At 40.6% G+C, this 17,210-nt stretch overlaps 1 protein-coding gene across 4 annotated transcripts in view; it reads right to left on the reverse strand.

Annotated features, from left to right (window-relative positions):
* Positions 1 to 5,315: 5,315 nt before the first annotated feature.
* Positions 5,316 to 17,210, reverse strand: part of CA5A (carbonic anhydrase 5A) — a 30,500-nt gene continuing 18,605 nt past the window's right edge. For 3 of the 4 annotated variants that reach the window (XM_075009259.1, XM_075009256.1, XM_075009258.1), the window contains exons 3-7: positions 15,770 to 15,888; positions 14,623 to 14,718; positions 14,428 to 14,490; positions 12,839 to 12,994; positions 5,316 to 9,859 (exon numbers count right to left, since the gene is read on the reverse strand). In XM_075009259.1, the coding sequence (XP_074865360.1) occupies positions 9,680 to 9,859; positions 12,839 to 12,994; positions 14,428 to 14,490; positions 14,623 to 14,718; positions 15,770 to 15,888 (614 nt within the window). In that variant the 3' untranslated portion in view covers positions 5,316 to 9,679. The other variant, XM_075009257.1, reaches the window with a different exon arrangement.

Raw genomic sequence — 17,210 nt, forward strand, 5'->3', positions numbered from 1 at the left:
GTTCCTGTCCCTCAACTCCCATAAACGAATAGGGCCTTCCGCCCTTACCCTCGGCCCTCCCAGGGCCTGGAGGGTGACCGCCTGGGGCTGCAATGCCTCTGTGTATAGTTCCCCCCACCCCCCCTTTCTGTGATACCCCTCCCTGTACATAGGCAGCAAAATAGTAGTATTGGTTAAGTAAAGTGTTTATTTCATGGTTCCATCTGGGTCCCCTGTGCATGTGTGGGAGTGGTGGGGTGTGCATGGGGGTGGGGTGTGCATACAGGGGGGTGGGGTGGTTACTGCAGTTCCCACTCAAAGGCCTGGCGCAGGGCCTCCCGTACCTGCACCCGGTCCTGCTGGGCCTGGCGGCATGGGGCAGCAGGGGGTGCTCATACCTGCACCTCGCCTCAACGGCCCACCCGTGCACGAATGGCTCGTGCTTTGCCTCCACAAGGTTGTGCAGGGCACAGCAGGCCCCAACCACTGTCAGAACACTGGGGAGGCCAACCTCCAGGACTTTCAAAAGAGTGGATCGCACCTTCGGTCTCTGTTTGTCTGTGTGTTCTGTTTCCAAAGCCGTCTTTTTGAAAGGCGGCTGTAGTGTAGACGCGGCCAAAGTGTTGTATTATCAGAATACGCCATCTAGTGGTCTTCGAAATACAATTGTTTTTAAAAGCTTAAATTATTAAAACAAGCATTTATCCACATCTCTGAATATGCACATTTAGAAAAAAAGTTACAAAGAAATTACCATTGCACCTGCCAGATTTCTGGAATCATTTAGGTGTAACAGCTTGTGATGAAAATACAGGAATTGTAGGTGCAAAGCATCAGACTGAACTTGTCTGTATAGAAAACTATTACACCAAATTATTTTGAAAAGAAAGACAAAAATTTCCAAAGCTGACTTGATTTTGGGTGCCCTATTTTTCAACGAGCAACCTGCAAAATTTTAAACAGGTTTAACTTCCAGTGAAAGGATGCTCAGCACTTTCTAAAAATCAGGTTCTTTCAAGGTGGGTACTCAAAAAATGCAGCACTTAAAAGGTACTTTTGAAAATCTTTGCAAATGTTAAAAAATCTGGCTCAATGCATTTTCTTAGATTATTAAGCAAAGCTTGAAAATCAAGTTTACTTTTCACAGTTTGTTGTTTACTTTTGCACTTGATTATCCTGGAATAGTGAAATTAAACTCACTATTTTCAGTTTTGTTTATAGACAATTTTAGTGTATATCACCATTATAACATTTTCACTTTTTAGTTCTCATATGGAAGGATGCTGAAAAAAATCAGATTGCAAATACTACAGAAACACCATTTCTTTAAACATAAAAATTGACTGTTCTGAACAATTAAGTGGAAATATTCATACTAATGTTAAGTTTGTAAAACAAAACCTTAATTGACCCACATGCCTTTAAATTAATCAGCTTGTGCAGGCATTGGAAAAAATAGATCTGTTTCTTTCCAGAAGGCTAGGTTTTGAATACAAAGTATTTCTTGTGAAAGTTTAGACAGGCTGTGTGGTTCTGGGACCCAACAGCTGGCAGAGGGCAACAGAGTTCTACGAGGACCCTGTAAGCCAGATACATGCATAATAATTCAAAGGGAGGTATATGAGGTCTCTAGCAAGAGAAAGTGACTAGTTCACTGGTCATCATCATCATTGTGATATGTATGGATGAATAGTATTTAAGAAGTTATGTATCAGTGCTGAACATGCTCCATTCAGGCAAGTGAAACAGGCTTTTTATCTTCCTGTCTGATCATACCCGTATTGTCCACCTCACAATGCATGTTCATTTGCATACAGAACCTGATACTTATCAAGTGCAGGCCCATTGATGAGGGGGGAAGGGCAAAGGGAGAAACTGTCCCTAAGCCTGGCAATTCAAAAGGGTCTGGGGCTCCAGCTGCTACCATTTCTGTAGAAGTGGTTGGAGTGCTGGGCCCTTTTAATTGTTTCCAAAGCTGCCTGGAACTCTCCAGGTAGGGCACTGAGCGCAGCCTGGGGGAGGAGCACTGTGCTCCAAGCAGCGCTGAGGCTACCTGGGGTAAGCTAGCCCCCCTGCCTCGCTCCTTCCTCCTGAGGATCCACCCCTTTCAGGGGCACACAGCCAGCTACCCTGCACCTTGCCCAGTTTGTCAGCCCCACAGATCAAGTAATTCAAACAAACAAAACCAATAAGATCAAACACAAGAAGAAACAATCAGCAGGGAATTGTCCTGCTTATGACTAAGGACAATGGTTTATTAAGGCGTCTCTAAGAGTATCAAGTAACATCATGGATCCTTCACCGAGGAGGTAAGCCAACAGCATGGCTGTCTTATGACAAGAAGCCTACAGACAATATTGCTTTAACACGGTGAAAGGACTTAGGGTGAGCAAGTTACAAAAATATCTTGTTAACTCTAAGCTCTACAAAATGTCATGATTTTATATGCAACCATTTGTTTTCCATATTTCTACCAGCTATTGCTTTAATCTTCCAAGTTTTGTTAAATAAACCTATTCTTGATTTCAGCATAAACATACTTAAGTGCCATATGTTAAAACAGAGCAGTGATCTACAGTAGACCTGGTAAGTCGAGGTGGACTGTTTCCGTAGAAGCCACAGATCCTGAGCGTGATTGGTGGGACAAGCGCTGGAACACCCCAGCAGCATGGGTGGTGGGTGAAGGCAAGTCCCATCCCACCCCTTCCATCACCCCCACTCCACAGAGACAAGCGCAGCCCCTGATCCCTTAGTCCCTGTGGCCAGGGCCCAGCCCCCTCCTCCCAGAGTAGCTGAACAAGCACACGGTGGCCCCAGCCCTCGGGGCAGCCCTGGCCCTGCCTAGGTGGCCAGACAACCATGCCCCAGGCCCTAGCCCTAACTGCTCACTGCCTTTGCCTGGGAGCCCCTGCCTTGCCCAGGCAGCTGGGAAACATAGGCTGTTTTGGGAAGGCAATGCCTTCCTTTGACTACATTACCTGCTGCACATGCCAGGGAGATTCTTGCAGGGCTCAAGGGTTGGGATGCACCAATTGTGAATATGCAGAGCAACAGAGGTGCCTGAGAAGCATAGAGGAGAACTTGTGTTGCCTTTGGTAAGTGGATTTCAAGAGGTGACTTCTGGCAAGCACAGATGAGACTTCTTCATAATGGCAAGTGGTACTGTGGTACCTCCCAACCTGGGCATTCCCTGGAAACACCACATATAGTAATGTGCTTATTGTGAATACACACCATTAACTGTGTAAATGCTAGTTTAGAAATCCAAATTGAAAATTAAAACATAAGATCCAAGTTTAGAATTGAAACACATCAAGCATTTGTATGCCAGCTTCTTGCTCCGAGCACAGTATTGATAGTGATCGGAGTTTGTGTATGAACTGAACTGCTGTAATAGATAGAACTAGAATAACATACTCCACCAGCAACTAGCTGATAGGATGCAGAATAACTGTAGTAAATAAGTCAGGTGGCACATTTGGGAGCAGCATACAAATGGAGTCACACAGCTACACAAACAAGACCACTTGCCACAATTTATTTTACCATCAGTTTAGACTGTAAACTCCAATCTCGTGGAGTTATGGAGCAGAACTTTTCCCCAAATTTCACGTCCAGTTCACTTGCACCAGTGACAATGTTTGTCCTTTATGCCATTTGCCTCAAAGCTTTTTGGTATTTTCAGAGTGGATCCTGAGAACACCTTGTTCATCCAAAACTTGTTCTGTTTATTCCATTTCTATACAATCATGGTCCTCTGTGGATCACGGGAGACCTTACTAGCAGCAGCATACCACAGCATTTCTCAGACTGTCTTCTGTAAATAGGTGGTCAGGGCGGGGCAGAATGCTAGCAATGTTTTTCCTTCTAAAATATTAAATATGAAATTATGTATATAAAAATACCAAGGTATTTGACTAATATATAGATTGTAGGTACATTAATATTTATAATGCATTCATAATAGCACGGCTGTTGTTCACAGAGAGGTAGCTGTGTTGCTCTATCTTCATAATATAAAAAAAAAAAAAAAAGCAGGCCTGTAGCACTTTAAAGACTAACAAAATAACTTATTAGGTGATGAGCTTTCATAGGGCAGACCCACTTCTTCAGATCTGGAAACAGTGCTGAAAGTGAGCTGGCACAATGAATATATAAAACAGACGGGGGAAAAAAAAAGAAAACTAACAAATCATCTGGGGGTGGTGCAAAGGGTAGGGCAGAAGGGGAGAGAAGTTATTTACTGCAAATGCCTATTTAAGTGACTTGCCTTAGATCATGACCAATATCAAAGATGGAGAAGCTGTCTTTGTAATGTGTAAGGTAATTGCTAGCTCTATTAAGACTAAATCGCAAAGTGTCAAATTTAAGAATAAATTCCGTTTCAGATGTCTCCCTTTGTAATCTGGGCCACATCTACACTAGCCCCTTCCTTTCAGAAATGCTAATGAGGCACCACACCCAAAAATAACCCGATCACATTTGACTAAACATTTCCTTTCTACTTACATATCTGAATGGCCAAATCTCCTTGTGGTCTGGATATGTACTGAATTCCTTAAGCCCTGCTCAGGCTTAAACATCTATGTCTTGCCCCTCTAGCCATGTAAGAGAAAAACCTCAGCAGGTAACTGCATCAATTCAGAAGATCTCTCTCTCTCTTCCCCCCTCCCCCCATTGGCTCATCTAGCTGCTTGCCAAGAGAGAACCCACTTTCTCTGGGTTTAACCCTTTACAGGCGTTCATCCCTGACACAGATCGATCCCTGGTGTCGCATACACATAACCCTCACTAACAGAAGTTGGTCCAATAAAAGACACCACCTCACCACTGACCATGTCTTTTTAATATCCTGTGACTGATATCTACAAGACTACTGCATATGAAGAACTGCAAAACATAATATGACAATCAAGTATTATTCATGTAGCTCAAAATTTAAGTGTGTTAACAAAAAAATAAAAGGAACTTCACTGACAATTTTGTTAAGTCATGCCTAACTTTAAGCATCTAATGAAACTGTTGAGTGAATGGATATTCAATACATATAGTCCTAGTTTCACACAGTTCAAGAAGACTATGAACCACAAGATATTTTTCAGTCAGTACTGCTGCTACAGAGCCAGGTTCATTGTTTCATAATTCCAATTACAACACAGTTGGGTAGAGTCTTTCACAGATCAGAGCATTTGATGTCTGCTTGTGCTCTACACTTGATGAACCAGTTCATTGTTTGGGAGCAATTGGATTATTTTCTTGGAGGAAAAAAAAACTTTAGCTTTGCAGAACTAAAAAATAAAATAAAATAAAAAATAAAACCACCTTACACAAATACAGTCTCTTGTATTTTTTATTGCGTATGTATACACACATTCATTTAACATTTTCTAAAAGATACAGCAGCTAATAAGTTCTTTGTATCAGGTAAGTAAGAATAAATGCATTTATCCTAACACAATAAAAATGAAACAGACCATGTTACCAGACAACTCAATAGATAAGAGCATAGAATACAGTCATACATGTTAAAAATACAGTGCAATAACTGCTAAGGAAATAAAGTGTAGACAATGAGGAACATCAGGCTAAAAGTGAAGGCAAATATGGAAAAACACCACAACGTTAGGTACATCACCAACACCTAAGATTAGCAGGAGGAAAAAGAGTCCCCCTTAACATGAATAATGAAATTCTAGTGTTCCAGTAGCAAGCAGACTTTTTGAGAGATCAAGCTAATCTCTCACACAGGTATTATTTAGAGGCAAGAAGGAATCTCTTCAAACTTGAGGTCAAAACACAACTCAGCTCAAGTATAAGATGTGTCAACCACACATCAAAATACTGGTCTGAGAAATCCTGGAATGCAGGAAATGTTTTGTTGCATTTCTAAAGTTATGAAACCACCTAACAACTAGGTTTTTAGAGTGATATTGAAACATAAAAACACTCCCTGTGCTGAGTTTACCTTGTTACTGCGCAAGAGTCTGACAATAAGAGCAGACAGGCCTTCCCAAACTCAACATCTTCAACTTCAAGGTCATCTTTACCGGTCAGTAAATTAATGCCATACAAATCCACTCTCTTTCTCCAGTTCCCAAAAGTATAAGCTCTAAATTTCCAAAAAATGTGGACACTTTTAATTACAGCTGTATTAAATTAAAAAAGGGTCATCATACAAGTCAGAACAGTACTGTATATTCACACCCTTTTATACTGTGCCATATAAAGTAAATTAAGACTTAAAGATAACTACATGGGCATCTGTCAGACTTAGTACAACCTTGTGAAGTCATCATGAACTGTAACTAAACTCTGTAATCTAGCAAATCAAATCATTTGCTTTTTAACCATGATGCTGGAGGAACAAGGGGAAAGGCTGACATCCCACTTGCTACTGCTAAAATAACAACTCTCCTTTAGCGAATACAAATTTTGCAAGGCTAATATAATCACCATGCATGTAAAAAACAAAAACAAAACAAAAAAAGTCAAGCTTCTGCTATGTGAACATGTGACAATTTACCCTGTAGTTTAAATATGTATTCTTTTTTGACACTGACATACAAAACCATATGAATATGTAAACAGAGGCAGACATAAGCAGTGGTGAAACTGTAACAGAAAAATCCCTGTAAAACTTACTTTGCTAAGAAAATAAAACACTGAATTCTGCTTCCAGATATTTTACCCCCATCAGAACACAGAATAGCTAAGTGAAATGTACATTGTGACTATAGCTTATTATGTGTAACAAGCATGTTTGCTGGTTGATACAGCTTTCATTGTTATAGATGTGATATGAAATATGTTGTGCTCTTTGGGGGTGTTGTAAACATGCAAATTTAAAGAGAACACAAACTTGCAGATAACTCATTAAGGAAGTTAAAATGCTTATGTCCTGGACATGAAATTATATAAAATCAGAAAAATTCATCCCAATATCAGGGATTTTTAAAAAAATTAAAAAGCATATAAAACAGTAAGTAGCCCGCAAAAGTAATTTACAGAGGTGACTGTAGGGTTCCTACTTGTTTTAAAGAAACACTCAGCTATTTTAGCAGAAGTAGACATTTTACAATCACTTTTCACCACTATAGTTATGTGAATATTTAAGTTACGTTTAAGATTTATTTAGAAGATCCTAGTCAAACAGCAGCCTTTAAACATAAAAGCAGCATAAAGATTACAGAATACTGTAGCTAGCCATTTCTTCTGTTTGAGGCTCACTCCCTTACTGTAACAGTGAGAGTGATCTGAAGGTACAGAAGATACCTTTAAATGACTGATTCAAAGTTACTGCCATCTTCATAGGCTGAAAAGTAGTTATAAGAATGGCGTTACTGAACTTCATGCTAATTTTTAATGAGTTTAGGTCAAGTATGCTCAATTGAAAGAGCAAAGGATGCTCTTCCTAGTGCTTGGTTGCAATGCTGTTGTACTGTGTTGGTTGTAGGACAAGAGACATAAGGTCGGTGAGTTAATATCTTACTGGACCAACTTCTTTTTGTTAAAGAAACAAGGTTTCAATTGCACTCCAGTACCTTTCCCAGACCTAATGTGCAGCTCTGTATAGCTTGAAAGCTTGTTTCTCACCAACCAAAGTTTGTCCACTGAAAGATTCTCTCAACCCACAATGCCTCATTTTTCCTAACTGCGAGTCCAGCTAACTTCATTTCAGCTACAAGAGTCACCCGGGGGGTGTATCTACATTAAGGAACTAACTTTGAAGTCAGGCGCTACATCGAAGTAGCCAGCAGAGAGTCTACACACCTTTTTTTCCCTTACTTTGAAGCCCAACTTCAAAGTCCTTACTCCATTTCCGGGAATGGAGTAGTGCCCTACTTCAAAGTTTAACATCCAAGTAGAGTGCGTGTAGACGCTCTACTTTGAGGTTGCTCAGTTCGAAGTAAGCAACTTCGAAGTTATTTTTGTAAGGTGGACACAGCTTGGATCTTTCATTCCCATGCATAGTCACAATAATAAATCAGTTCCACAGACCAAATTGTGGCATCTGTTACTCCTTTCAGTAGGGATGTAAAATCCCATTATAAGGAGTTACCCAGTTAAATAATAAATGGTTTGGGGGGGTGGCTGGGGAGGCTGCTCCAGCCCCAGAGCTCCCTGCGTCAGACAGGGGCTGCTCCAGCCAGACTGGAGCACCTCCCCATCCCTGGTGCCCCACGGGGCTGGGGCAATACTGCCTGCAGCAGGCAGAGGGCTGCTCCAGTTCTTACTGGCTAAACAGATGAGGCTTACCGGTTACGCTTAGGGTATCGTTAACATTCCTACCTTTCAGCCGCATGGTATTTAGATATGCCCTCAGAGACATCTGGCCCATCCCCCGGTTTCAGTTACAAGTTACCAAACCTTCCTCTTGATGAGGCACAAGAAGAAATGGAATCCAGCTTAACCCCAACTAGCCGTGGGGGCGCTAAATGGCTAACATTTAGGAAAACCTATTTGTAATGCTTAACTGTGCAGATCGGACGTGAATACACACAGAAGAGCAGACCTAGTGAGCAAGAAGAGCTATTTACATACACTTCCATTTCAGAATAAAGCCACGCTTCAAGGTAGATGGGGAAATCTGATTCTCAAGGCAAGAAGGCAAATCAGCAAGAGGTAGGATCAATAAAGAAAGCAGAGACAACAAGGTACTGAATTAAGCTGGGCAAATATGCCAACTTGAAAATCTGTCACAAGGCTCAACATTTTTGCTCTGAAGGGCTAATATACTGATATCACTCACACTGAGCAACCTTACTTACTGGAGCCCTTCCCATTTGCTGGCTAATTCAAGAGTTTGCATTTGTTTCCCAAAATGACAGATCTACTCCAGATCACATTTTAAGGTCCAAATGACAGATTCCATCAATAAAGTGGCATTAGTCATTTGTACCCAAATTTCACCCATATGATGGACATTGTTAAACAAAAGATACAGTCAGTGAAAACATGTTAAATATAGAGAAAAATATGGCTAGCAGAGGTAGATAAGAAGAGGCCATCTGGGCCTTGCTTTACAATAAGCACTGCATTCCTCAAAAAACTGTTTAAGTTTTGCAAAGCATTTTTTTTTTGGCCTAAAGAAAACTGTTCAGCTCCTTCCCCAAAAGTAATCCTACAGAGGAAAATGATCTGTTATCTTTCAGCAACTCCTTTTTGTGGCTCCTGACTGTTAGTGTTGCTCTTTTGAGGTTATTAGTCTGAAAAGAAGCCTTAAAGCAAAAGTGTTTCACAAGATATAAACTAACCATGACATGGTATGGAGTGGTGAAACCTCACTCCCTTATTTTGTTTTAAATTCTCAGTGTAATCCCAATACATGTTCTGAGTTATTGTTACTTGTTTTGGAAGGTTGGTAAAAATAAGTAGGTGCGCCTACAGGAACGGTGACCCAGTGAAGGTCAAATGCCAAACAATAAACCCAAAACCCATTTAAAATGACTGATTCTGATATTCTACAGGGCATACACACACTGCATATGGAAATTTTAAAAATAAACCGTCTATTTGTAACTTTTACATATTGTGAAATGTGCTGTCTCTTTTTAAAAAAAAAATCCAACAAGGACTCCTGTGGCATTTTTATTGCATAAATAAATCTTCTGGTCTTTAAGGTGCCACAGGACTCCCTGTCATTTTGCAGATACAGACTAACACGGCTAACCCTCTGAGACTTGTCCCTTTTTAGGCTATCCTATGGGCTATGTTGGTGGACATGTTCGCTGGGTCTTGTTTCAATGTTCAGTAGGTGGTGGTTTTGGAAGGATGAACGGACAGTCCGATTCATTAATGGCTGGAGTGGGCGGAAGTTGTCTACCATCCTCTTTTCTTCTTCCCCATCTGAAGTAAAGAGCAGCATCCGGAACTCCTCAAGCTGGGAATAACAAACAATGAATAGGAGTGACAGCTGTCAGAAGAGCTATCAGAATAAAAGGAGAACAGGACCATTCACATTTGGAAAGTATCAGAACTCCTCCTAACTGAAGTACTGAGAGATATTGGCATAGACTTTCAGTATATCTTCACCATATGTTGGTAAAGATGATGTTCTCAATTATATCACCATAATACATGAACTGCCAATTATCTACGTCTTTACTGACCTTCAATTTCTTGTCAGTCTTGAGACAGTGCCAAATCGTGAGTGTTCATGACTTACATATGTATAAACTTTACATAAATATTTCTGCATTTCAGCATTCTTAGATTATGTCCTGTCTGCAACTTCTCTTCTCCTAATTCAGACATACACGTGTTTATACACAGGAAATAGTAAGTCACATGCTGCTGCTCGCCCTCAAAAACCAGATGTCCAGCAGATGAGGTTTGTAGCACAGTTTCTTTAAAGCCCAAAAGTGAATTACAATAATCTGTTCTCTGTCATAACAGATAGGATTCTGGAGGGAGGGATACGGAAAAGACATAATAGAAGAGTTTGAATAGCAAAGGGAACACACTACACCTCTAATTAAAATTTCTTTTGTTGTATTACACCTCAGTCTTCCTTGCACACCACTCCAAAACTCTTGCATCTCCTTTCTTTAAAATAAACCATATGCCCCATATGCCTATTCTTGGCAACTTGAAGTTTCTGAATTTAATTGTTGGACAGTAACTTCCCACAGAGTTTTTATTGGGAATTGACCGTCTTGCCACATGTCGTTGAAAAAGCCTCAATAACTTGGTGAAAAAGAATGAATTTGTCTTCAGTGCCTCCTGAAGTGAGGAATGGCTTATGTGTCATTTAAAATGGCACATTTTACCTAGATCTGAAACAAACACTTTGATGCCGTAATAATTTGTCCACTCTTGATGCACACATTTCGTTGGATGAGTGGAGAATACTGAATAGTACCAGCAAACACTGTAATTGTAATTGCCTCTTGCTGCTCCTAATCTGTGTGCCTTTGGAATATCTCTTCCTCTACTTCACGCCAAAGAGCAGTATTAAGCTGGCAACATGAGGCACTAAAACTAACAGAAGCCGGGAATAAAACAGAAACAAAAGCTGGCTGAATGTTAGAGCCTTAAATAGAAATACCAACCTAAAACTGACAAGTTCCTGGCTGAGGTGGGTTCTAAATAGTTCACTTATGGACACCCTTCCTTCACTGCCTGCCCCCCCCCACACCAACTCTGACCAACTATGAACAAATCTATCCCCCCAAAGGGCATTAAAAAAGGTGCTTGCTAAACTTCGTGCTCTCTACACCTTCAGCAGTCAGAAGGAGTTAAAATGCACTTAGGGGCTCCCCACACCCTTTGATAATATCCTTGGAATCTTGCACAACAGAAGAGATGCAAGGGTGGGTCTCCCTAGAAGATTCTGGAAGTTTATAAACACAAGCATATGGATTCCAGAAGTATTAATATGTATAGGCAGCCCTCTCTGCCACAGGAAGACAGCATGACCAAGAATTTAGCAGGAATCCAAAAGAGGATTGGACAGTTCTCTGGCCATTCAAAAAATATCACTTATCGTTAGGGCTTTGTGTTTGTCATAGAGGTTGTGGAAGTCACTTATTCCTTGACTTCCTGCAGCCTCCATGATTTCTGCAGTGGTCAGTGTGGCTGACGCCAGGGCCACTCAAGCAGCTGGTGTTGGGGTCCAACAGCTCAGGTGGCCCTGGGGACACCCACACCTGCTACTGCAGGGGCAACTCTGCAGCCAGCTGCTCACGTAGCCCTGCAGCCATTTACACTAGTCATTGGGGCAGCAACCTTGATGCAGTGGCCGATGCAGCTGGCCATGCGGACCACCTAAACAGTAGTCTTGGCTGCAGTCGGAGAACGTTGGTCCCCTGTGGCTTTTGCCCAGCAGCAACCTGAGCAGCAGCTCATCCTCTGTGGCTCCCACCTCCCAGCATAGCATGAGTAAATTGTATTCTTGGTGTGGCAAAGTCCCTTGTCAGCCCCTGTGAATCCCTGCGCTTCCGGGTGGTTTCTCGGTTGTGCCTCAGAGACTCACGGAGACCCCTTATCTGCCCAGGCCTTTCCCGAGGCAGGAGTCTCCGCTTAGCGAGCCATCCTCATCACAGGCAAGTCCAGAATGGGGAGGATAAAGCCAGCCCCCTTGCAGGCCTGTGTCTGCTACAGTGGAGTAATCCCTCTGGGGAAGGGTGGGTGGAGTCCAGACCCGCCCTCTACACTGGACTCTGGCCCAGGGTCCGTACAAGGAAGAGAGACAACTGACAGGGCCTTCACCCCTGCCCCAAAGTAGCAACCTCACCCTGGGCCACTTCACCCACTGCTTCCCCATGGTACCTTCTCACTCACTCGCTCGCTCGCTCCGCTCTGCTCCGCTCCTCCGGTGCGCCTTCCAACCCCCGACCCCCACTACCAGATGGGGAGCCTTTTATAGGGAGCGCAGGGCCTCAGCTGACCAATGAGTGCTGACTCCTAATGAGTCCCCAGCTGCCTGTCCTACTTGGGCTTACTCTGGAAATAAAAAGGCATTAGCCCACCATCCGATATACCTTCCTTCCAGAAGGTTCCTGCAGCCTCCAGGTAGGGGTCTGCCACATTGGTTATAGTTAATGCTTACCAAATTTGTTTGGAAGGGCTATAAAATATCATGCCTAAGCCAACTTCTTTTTATTAGAGATCAGGAGACGACCTATTTGGGTACTGATCTGTTACTGTAGGATTCTTAACACCTTATTCTGAAGCATCTGATGCTGGTATCCATTTGCCATAGGTTACTAGACTAAACAGATCTTGGACAGTGGGCAAGCTGTATGTCCTCCACCTTACTGCTAAATAGCTTCTTATTTCAGGGAGTATTTATTTCTCATCTATCACAAAAGGCAATAAATTATCTACATTAAAAAGCAAACCATTAACATGATGATACCTGATTTTGATCAACTTCTATTGGTGTCTTTTTAATAATCCAGGTGACAGATTCTGTAAGTGGTGGAGTGGTCAGAGATCCATCATAGGTCCAATAATCCGGGCATGATGGAATCAGACAGGAAGGGTCAAACACTTCAAACTCAACAAGTGCATTCTTGAAATCAAGAAAAGTCATGTATTAAATAGGTTAACCTCTGGAAAAAAATCTGGAGAATATATTTGAAAATCTAAATGGTGATAGGAATAAATACAATTGATATATTAAATTCTGTCAATATTAATGCTGAAACTGTAAAAATATTAAAACTGACATCCTTTGGAAATATCACTAAAGACTGCTTTGTGAAGTAAAGGTAGGTAGTAAATAAGAGGCTTCAGATTCAGCCTATTACCCCACAAGCCAGGGGGAACTGGTAGAAGCAGAAACCTGGGCTTTCTTCCCGGACATGTAATAAATGGTGGTTGTGGGGGACTGAGAAAATTCAAGTCTGGACAGGAATAGCTGGAAAAGGACTACAAAGAGGGAACAGGAAGCGTGGTGGCAAGTTGAGGCAGGTTCTATCACTGGCTGACTTATACAAGATTCTCAGTTGATTTTTAGGCACAATAATGGATTTGTGCTTTGAAAAAGATAAAAAAGCCTTTTATTTGAACTGTCTCATGACCCCATGGTGGCTTACTATGATGGGCCATGTGGATCTTCCAGATACAGATTGCAAGCCACTGGCCCATGATATGTTTCTAGATCTATGCATTCACAGTTACCCGTATTAAAAAGTAAACTATTTGCTTGTACCAGTTTACCCAGTGATTCAAATAATTCTGAGTAGTGAGCTGCCCTCTTCCTCATTTAGTATTCCTCAGTTTTGGTAGCATCTGCAAACTTTCAGTGATAATTTTAGGTTCTCCTCCAGGTCACTGATAAAATGCTCAAACAGCATAAAGTCAAGAATTTATGCATGCAAGAATTCACTGGAAACACACCCAATTAATTTATTTAAACAAAAAAAAAAAAAGTTACCCTTAATATCTGCTTCCTGACTGTGAAAGTAGGAGCTGCAGAGACTTCAGAGCCATGCTCATATAAGAAATCCTGACTATTGGCTTTAACAGATTTATACAATAAAAAAAAACAAAAAACAAATGGCTGAAAATATATCACAGATAACCACCTCTGATTGTCTTTACAGGACTTAGCGATTCTCTGAAAAAACTGGTTCTCAATTACCACCTGAAAATATTTAGTAGGTTGGCTATGTATCAGAAGTCCTAAACATGTGTCATACTCCTATGGAGAGATGCAATCTCCATGTGGATGCATTTTATGTTTCTTGACTCAAGCAGATTGAAAAGTGTTCATACAAAGTACACCTGGAAGGTTAGTGATTTTCTGTAACTGATTCCAAAAACTTTTCCTATTGTTTCTGTACACCATACCTCAGTCCAGTCCTCAACCCACACACAACGGCTATAAAAAGTTTATTAGTACCTTGATACTATCAAAATATTCTACACACTGATAATCTCACTAACAATGAGGACAGTGCATGTAGTGAACTATTTAAACATTCCATTTAAAACTATTACCTTGTGTCTAACTGCTGGTAACACATCCACTAAGTTCTGTAGTCCTGCGTGATGTGCTCCCAGCTGCATTACACAGATATAAAACGTGTAAGTCATCAAGAACACATTACATTAATACTCAGCACAAGATTTAATCTGTTTTGATTTTAAGAGCTATATTTGAAATGCATCACTATGGATGAAGTAACAATTTACCGTCAAAAATACACCTATGACAACCAAACCATTATCTTCCATGATAGCTTCTTCAAAGCTTGTGGACGTGACAGGATTCCAGTGTACTAAATGCAGCTGAAATACAAAATGAATGACAATTTCACACACATACAGAAGACAGACAAATAGAACAAAAACAAATACAGTTTCTCTTGGTCTTTGTCCTACATTTGACCCTTGACGATTTTAGATGTACAATAGCCACCTTAAAAATCAAAAGCTACATAATGGGTAACAACATATATATTTTATATACACATATATGCACACACACAGAGTTGAAACTAATGTTTGTTTAGCTGGTTAAAAAGAGAGAGAGAGAGAGAGAGAGAGCGAGCGAGCGAGCGCGCTAGCCTCATCCCCATACTGTGCATTTCATAGAAGACAGACTTATTTGGCTTGGGGGTGACATTACAAGAGTATTATTCAAGGTGCAGAAGGGAGTTAGCTGCATTAGGTACCTAACTCACCTTTGTGCTTTTAAAAAAAATCAAATGGACGATTTCCCTCATTATAGGAAGCACCACTACAGATAATACTTCCATTGTTTAATATCAGTTTTAAAAGCAAAGTGCATTTTGAAAAACTTTTTCTTGTATATCCAGCAGCTTTAAGATAGTTTTATTTAATAAAAGATCAAAACACTGGTTTTGTGAATTTTTAGTTGAATCTGAATTTCCAGCCAACTGGAGATGGACACAAATCACAAGTAAAAAATTAAATCATCTAAGCATCACTCACATTGTTTTAAAACAGCCAAATGTAAAAGTTAAGAATTTAAATAAATAGAAGATAAGCTATAGAACTGCTTAAATAAATGGGTAAAGATACATTGGAGGCTACAAGATACATTGGAGGCTTGTATTGTCATGCAAGCAGCCAATCAATCAATTTTAGGAATGTTTGCTTTTCTGGAATGTATGGCAGCTCTTGGCTTTATTAACGGGATCATGGCTCAACTATGCTGCCAATTAGGACTGACCATTACTGGTAAGCAGCAGTTCTGTACATCATACACAGATCTGTGCTAGCTTTCTAGCCAGTTTTAGGACTGGATTCACAGAGCTCTAGCATCCTGGTAGTGCAAATATCAGATAACAGTTCTGTTCAGCATTCCTCCCCATACCTCTGCTGGGTAGATTTTCCTGTCAACTGTGTGCTCTGAACCCCATTCATTTACAGCTCCCCAGTGGAAGTGGAATTGCTTTAGCCTGTAATGGTTTTCCAAGGGTCCTCCCATAATTACTAAAAAAAAAAAAAGAAAACATAAAGGTACTAATAGCTGATAATTTATTTGGAACTGCCTCAAATCACAAAGCTAAGATACAGCATCTACTTCAATGAGGTTTTCCCCTTAGCTAGTTTTACAGTTCAATTCACTAAAGCATCTAAACAAAATCTCTGGGGGGGCAAATGTACCACTTTAATTAACCCAAAGTGGAATTCAAGCTAAAGTTAATTTATAACCTTTCACTTCATATTGTAAACAAAGCTTCCTCACCCGACTCCCTGAAAGGGAATGAATCTTTACAAGTTCAAACAGGATTTGTCGGGGAGAGTTACGATGGCTATAACACAACACCTTCTCTGAACAGGTGCATCAGAATGGATCACCGGATTGTCACAGGACATTTATATCACCAGGATTCAGAGACAAAGCATGCTATCCATCTATCACATGATCAATGACACCTTGAACTGGAATTTTTCTGGTGACATTGAGCCCTCAAAATCCTATATTCCTGATCCTCAAGTATGGAAACCAATAGTACCAATGGGAATTTTGTCATGCACTTCAATGGTAGCAGAATGAGACCCTACAGTAATAAAACCCTGGTATTATAACAGAGATTATGACTTCTTCACCTCCTGGTGAAAGAAAAGATACTTGAAAACAGCAGATGCAGTTATGTCTTTTTAGAAGCATTCTCCTCAAACTTTCATTCACACTGTAAAATTCCAAAAAATCTGTTAAAGGAGCAGCATACCACTAAACTGTACAATCTGACATTTAATCTAACACCCCATAGCTAATTCCCTCAATTTCTTTGCATCAATGAAATATTGAGCACTGGTCTTAAAACATATTAAGTCCTAAGTTTTTAGAGAAGTTCAAAGCAGACAGTAAAGCAAAGCAAGTATAATGAGAGCACTAGGGGGCATGGAATTAAGACTCCACTCCTTTGACCTCTATGCCTGATCCTATTTGTACACGTGCATCATTAACTACTTAGACTCATATGATTTGCTCATGCGAATAAAGTTACTTACTAGCATATCTATTTGCAGAATCAGATTATTATGATGGACATAACAGAAAAAGATACCAAAAAGGGATTTACAATCCCTGTCCAGTCAGACACTTTGATTTTTCATGCCCGACCACAATGCTATTTGGTTTTACATCACCACTCTTTAAACAGATTCCTTCTGAAAAAAAGACAATAATAATAAAAAGCAGCAGCAGTCACAAGGTGGGCGACATAATACCTTTTATTAGCCCAGCGTCTGCTGATGAGAACTTTTAAGCAAACACAGAGCTATTTTTAAACTTAGTAATATAACAA

Source organism: Carettochelys insculpta, chromosome 14, assembly GCF_033958435.1.
Source record: "Carettochelys insculpta isolate YL-2023 chromosome 14, ASM3395843v1, whole genome shotgun sequence".
Classification (NCBI taxonomy): domain Eukaryota; kingdom Metazoa; phylum Chordata; order Testudines; family Carettochelyidae; genus Carettochelys; species Carettochelys insculpta.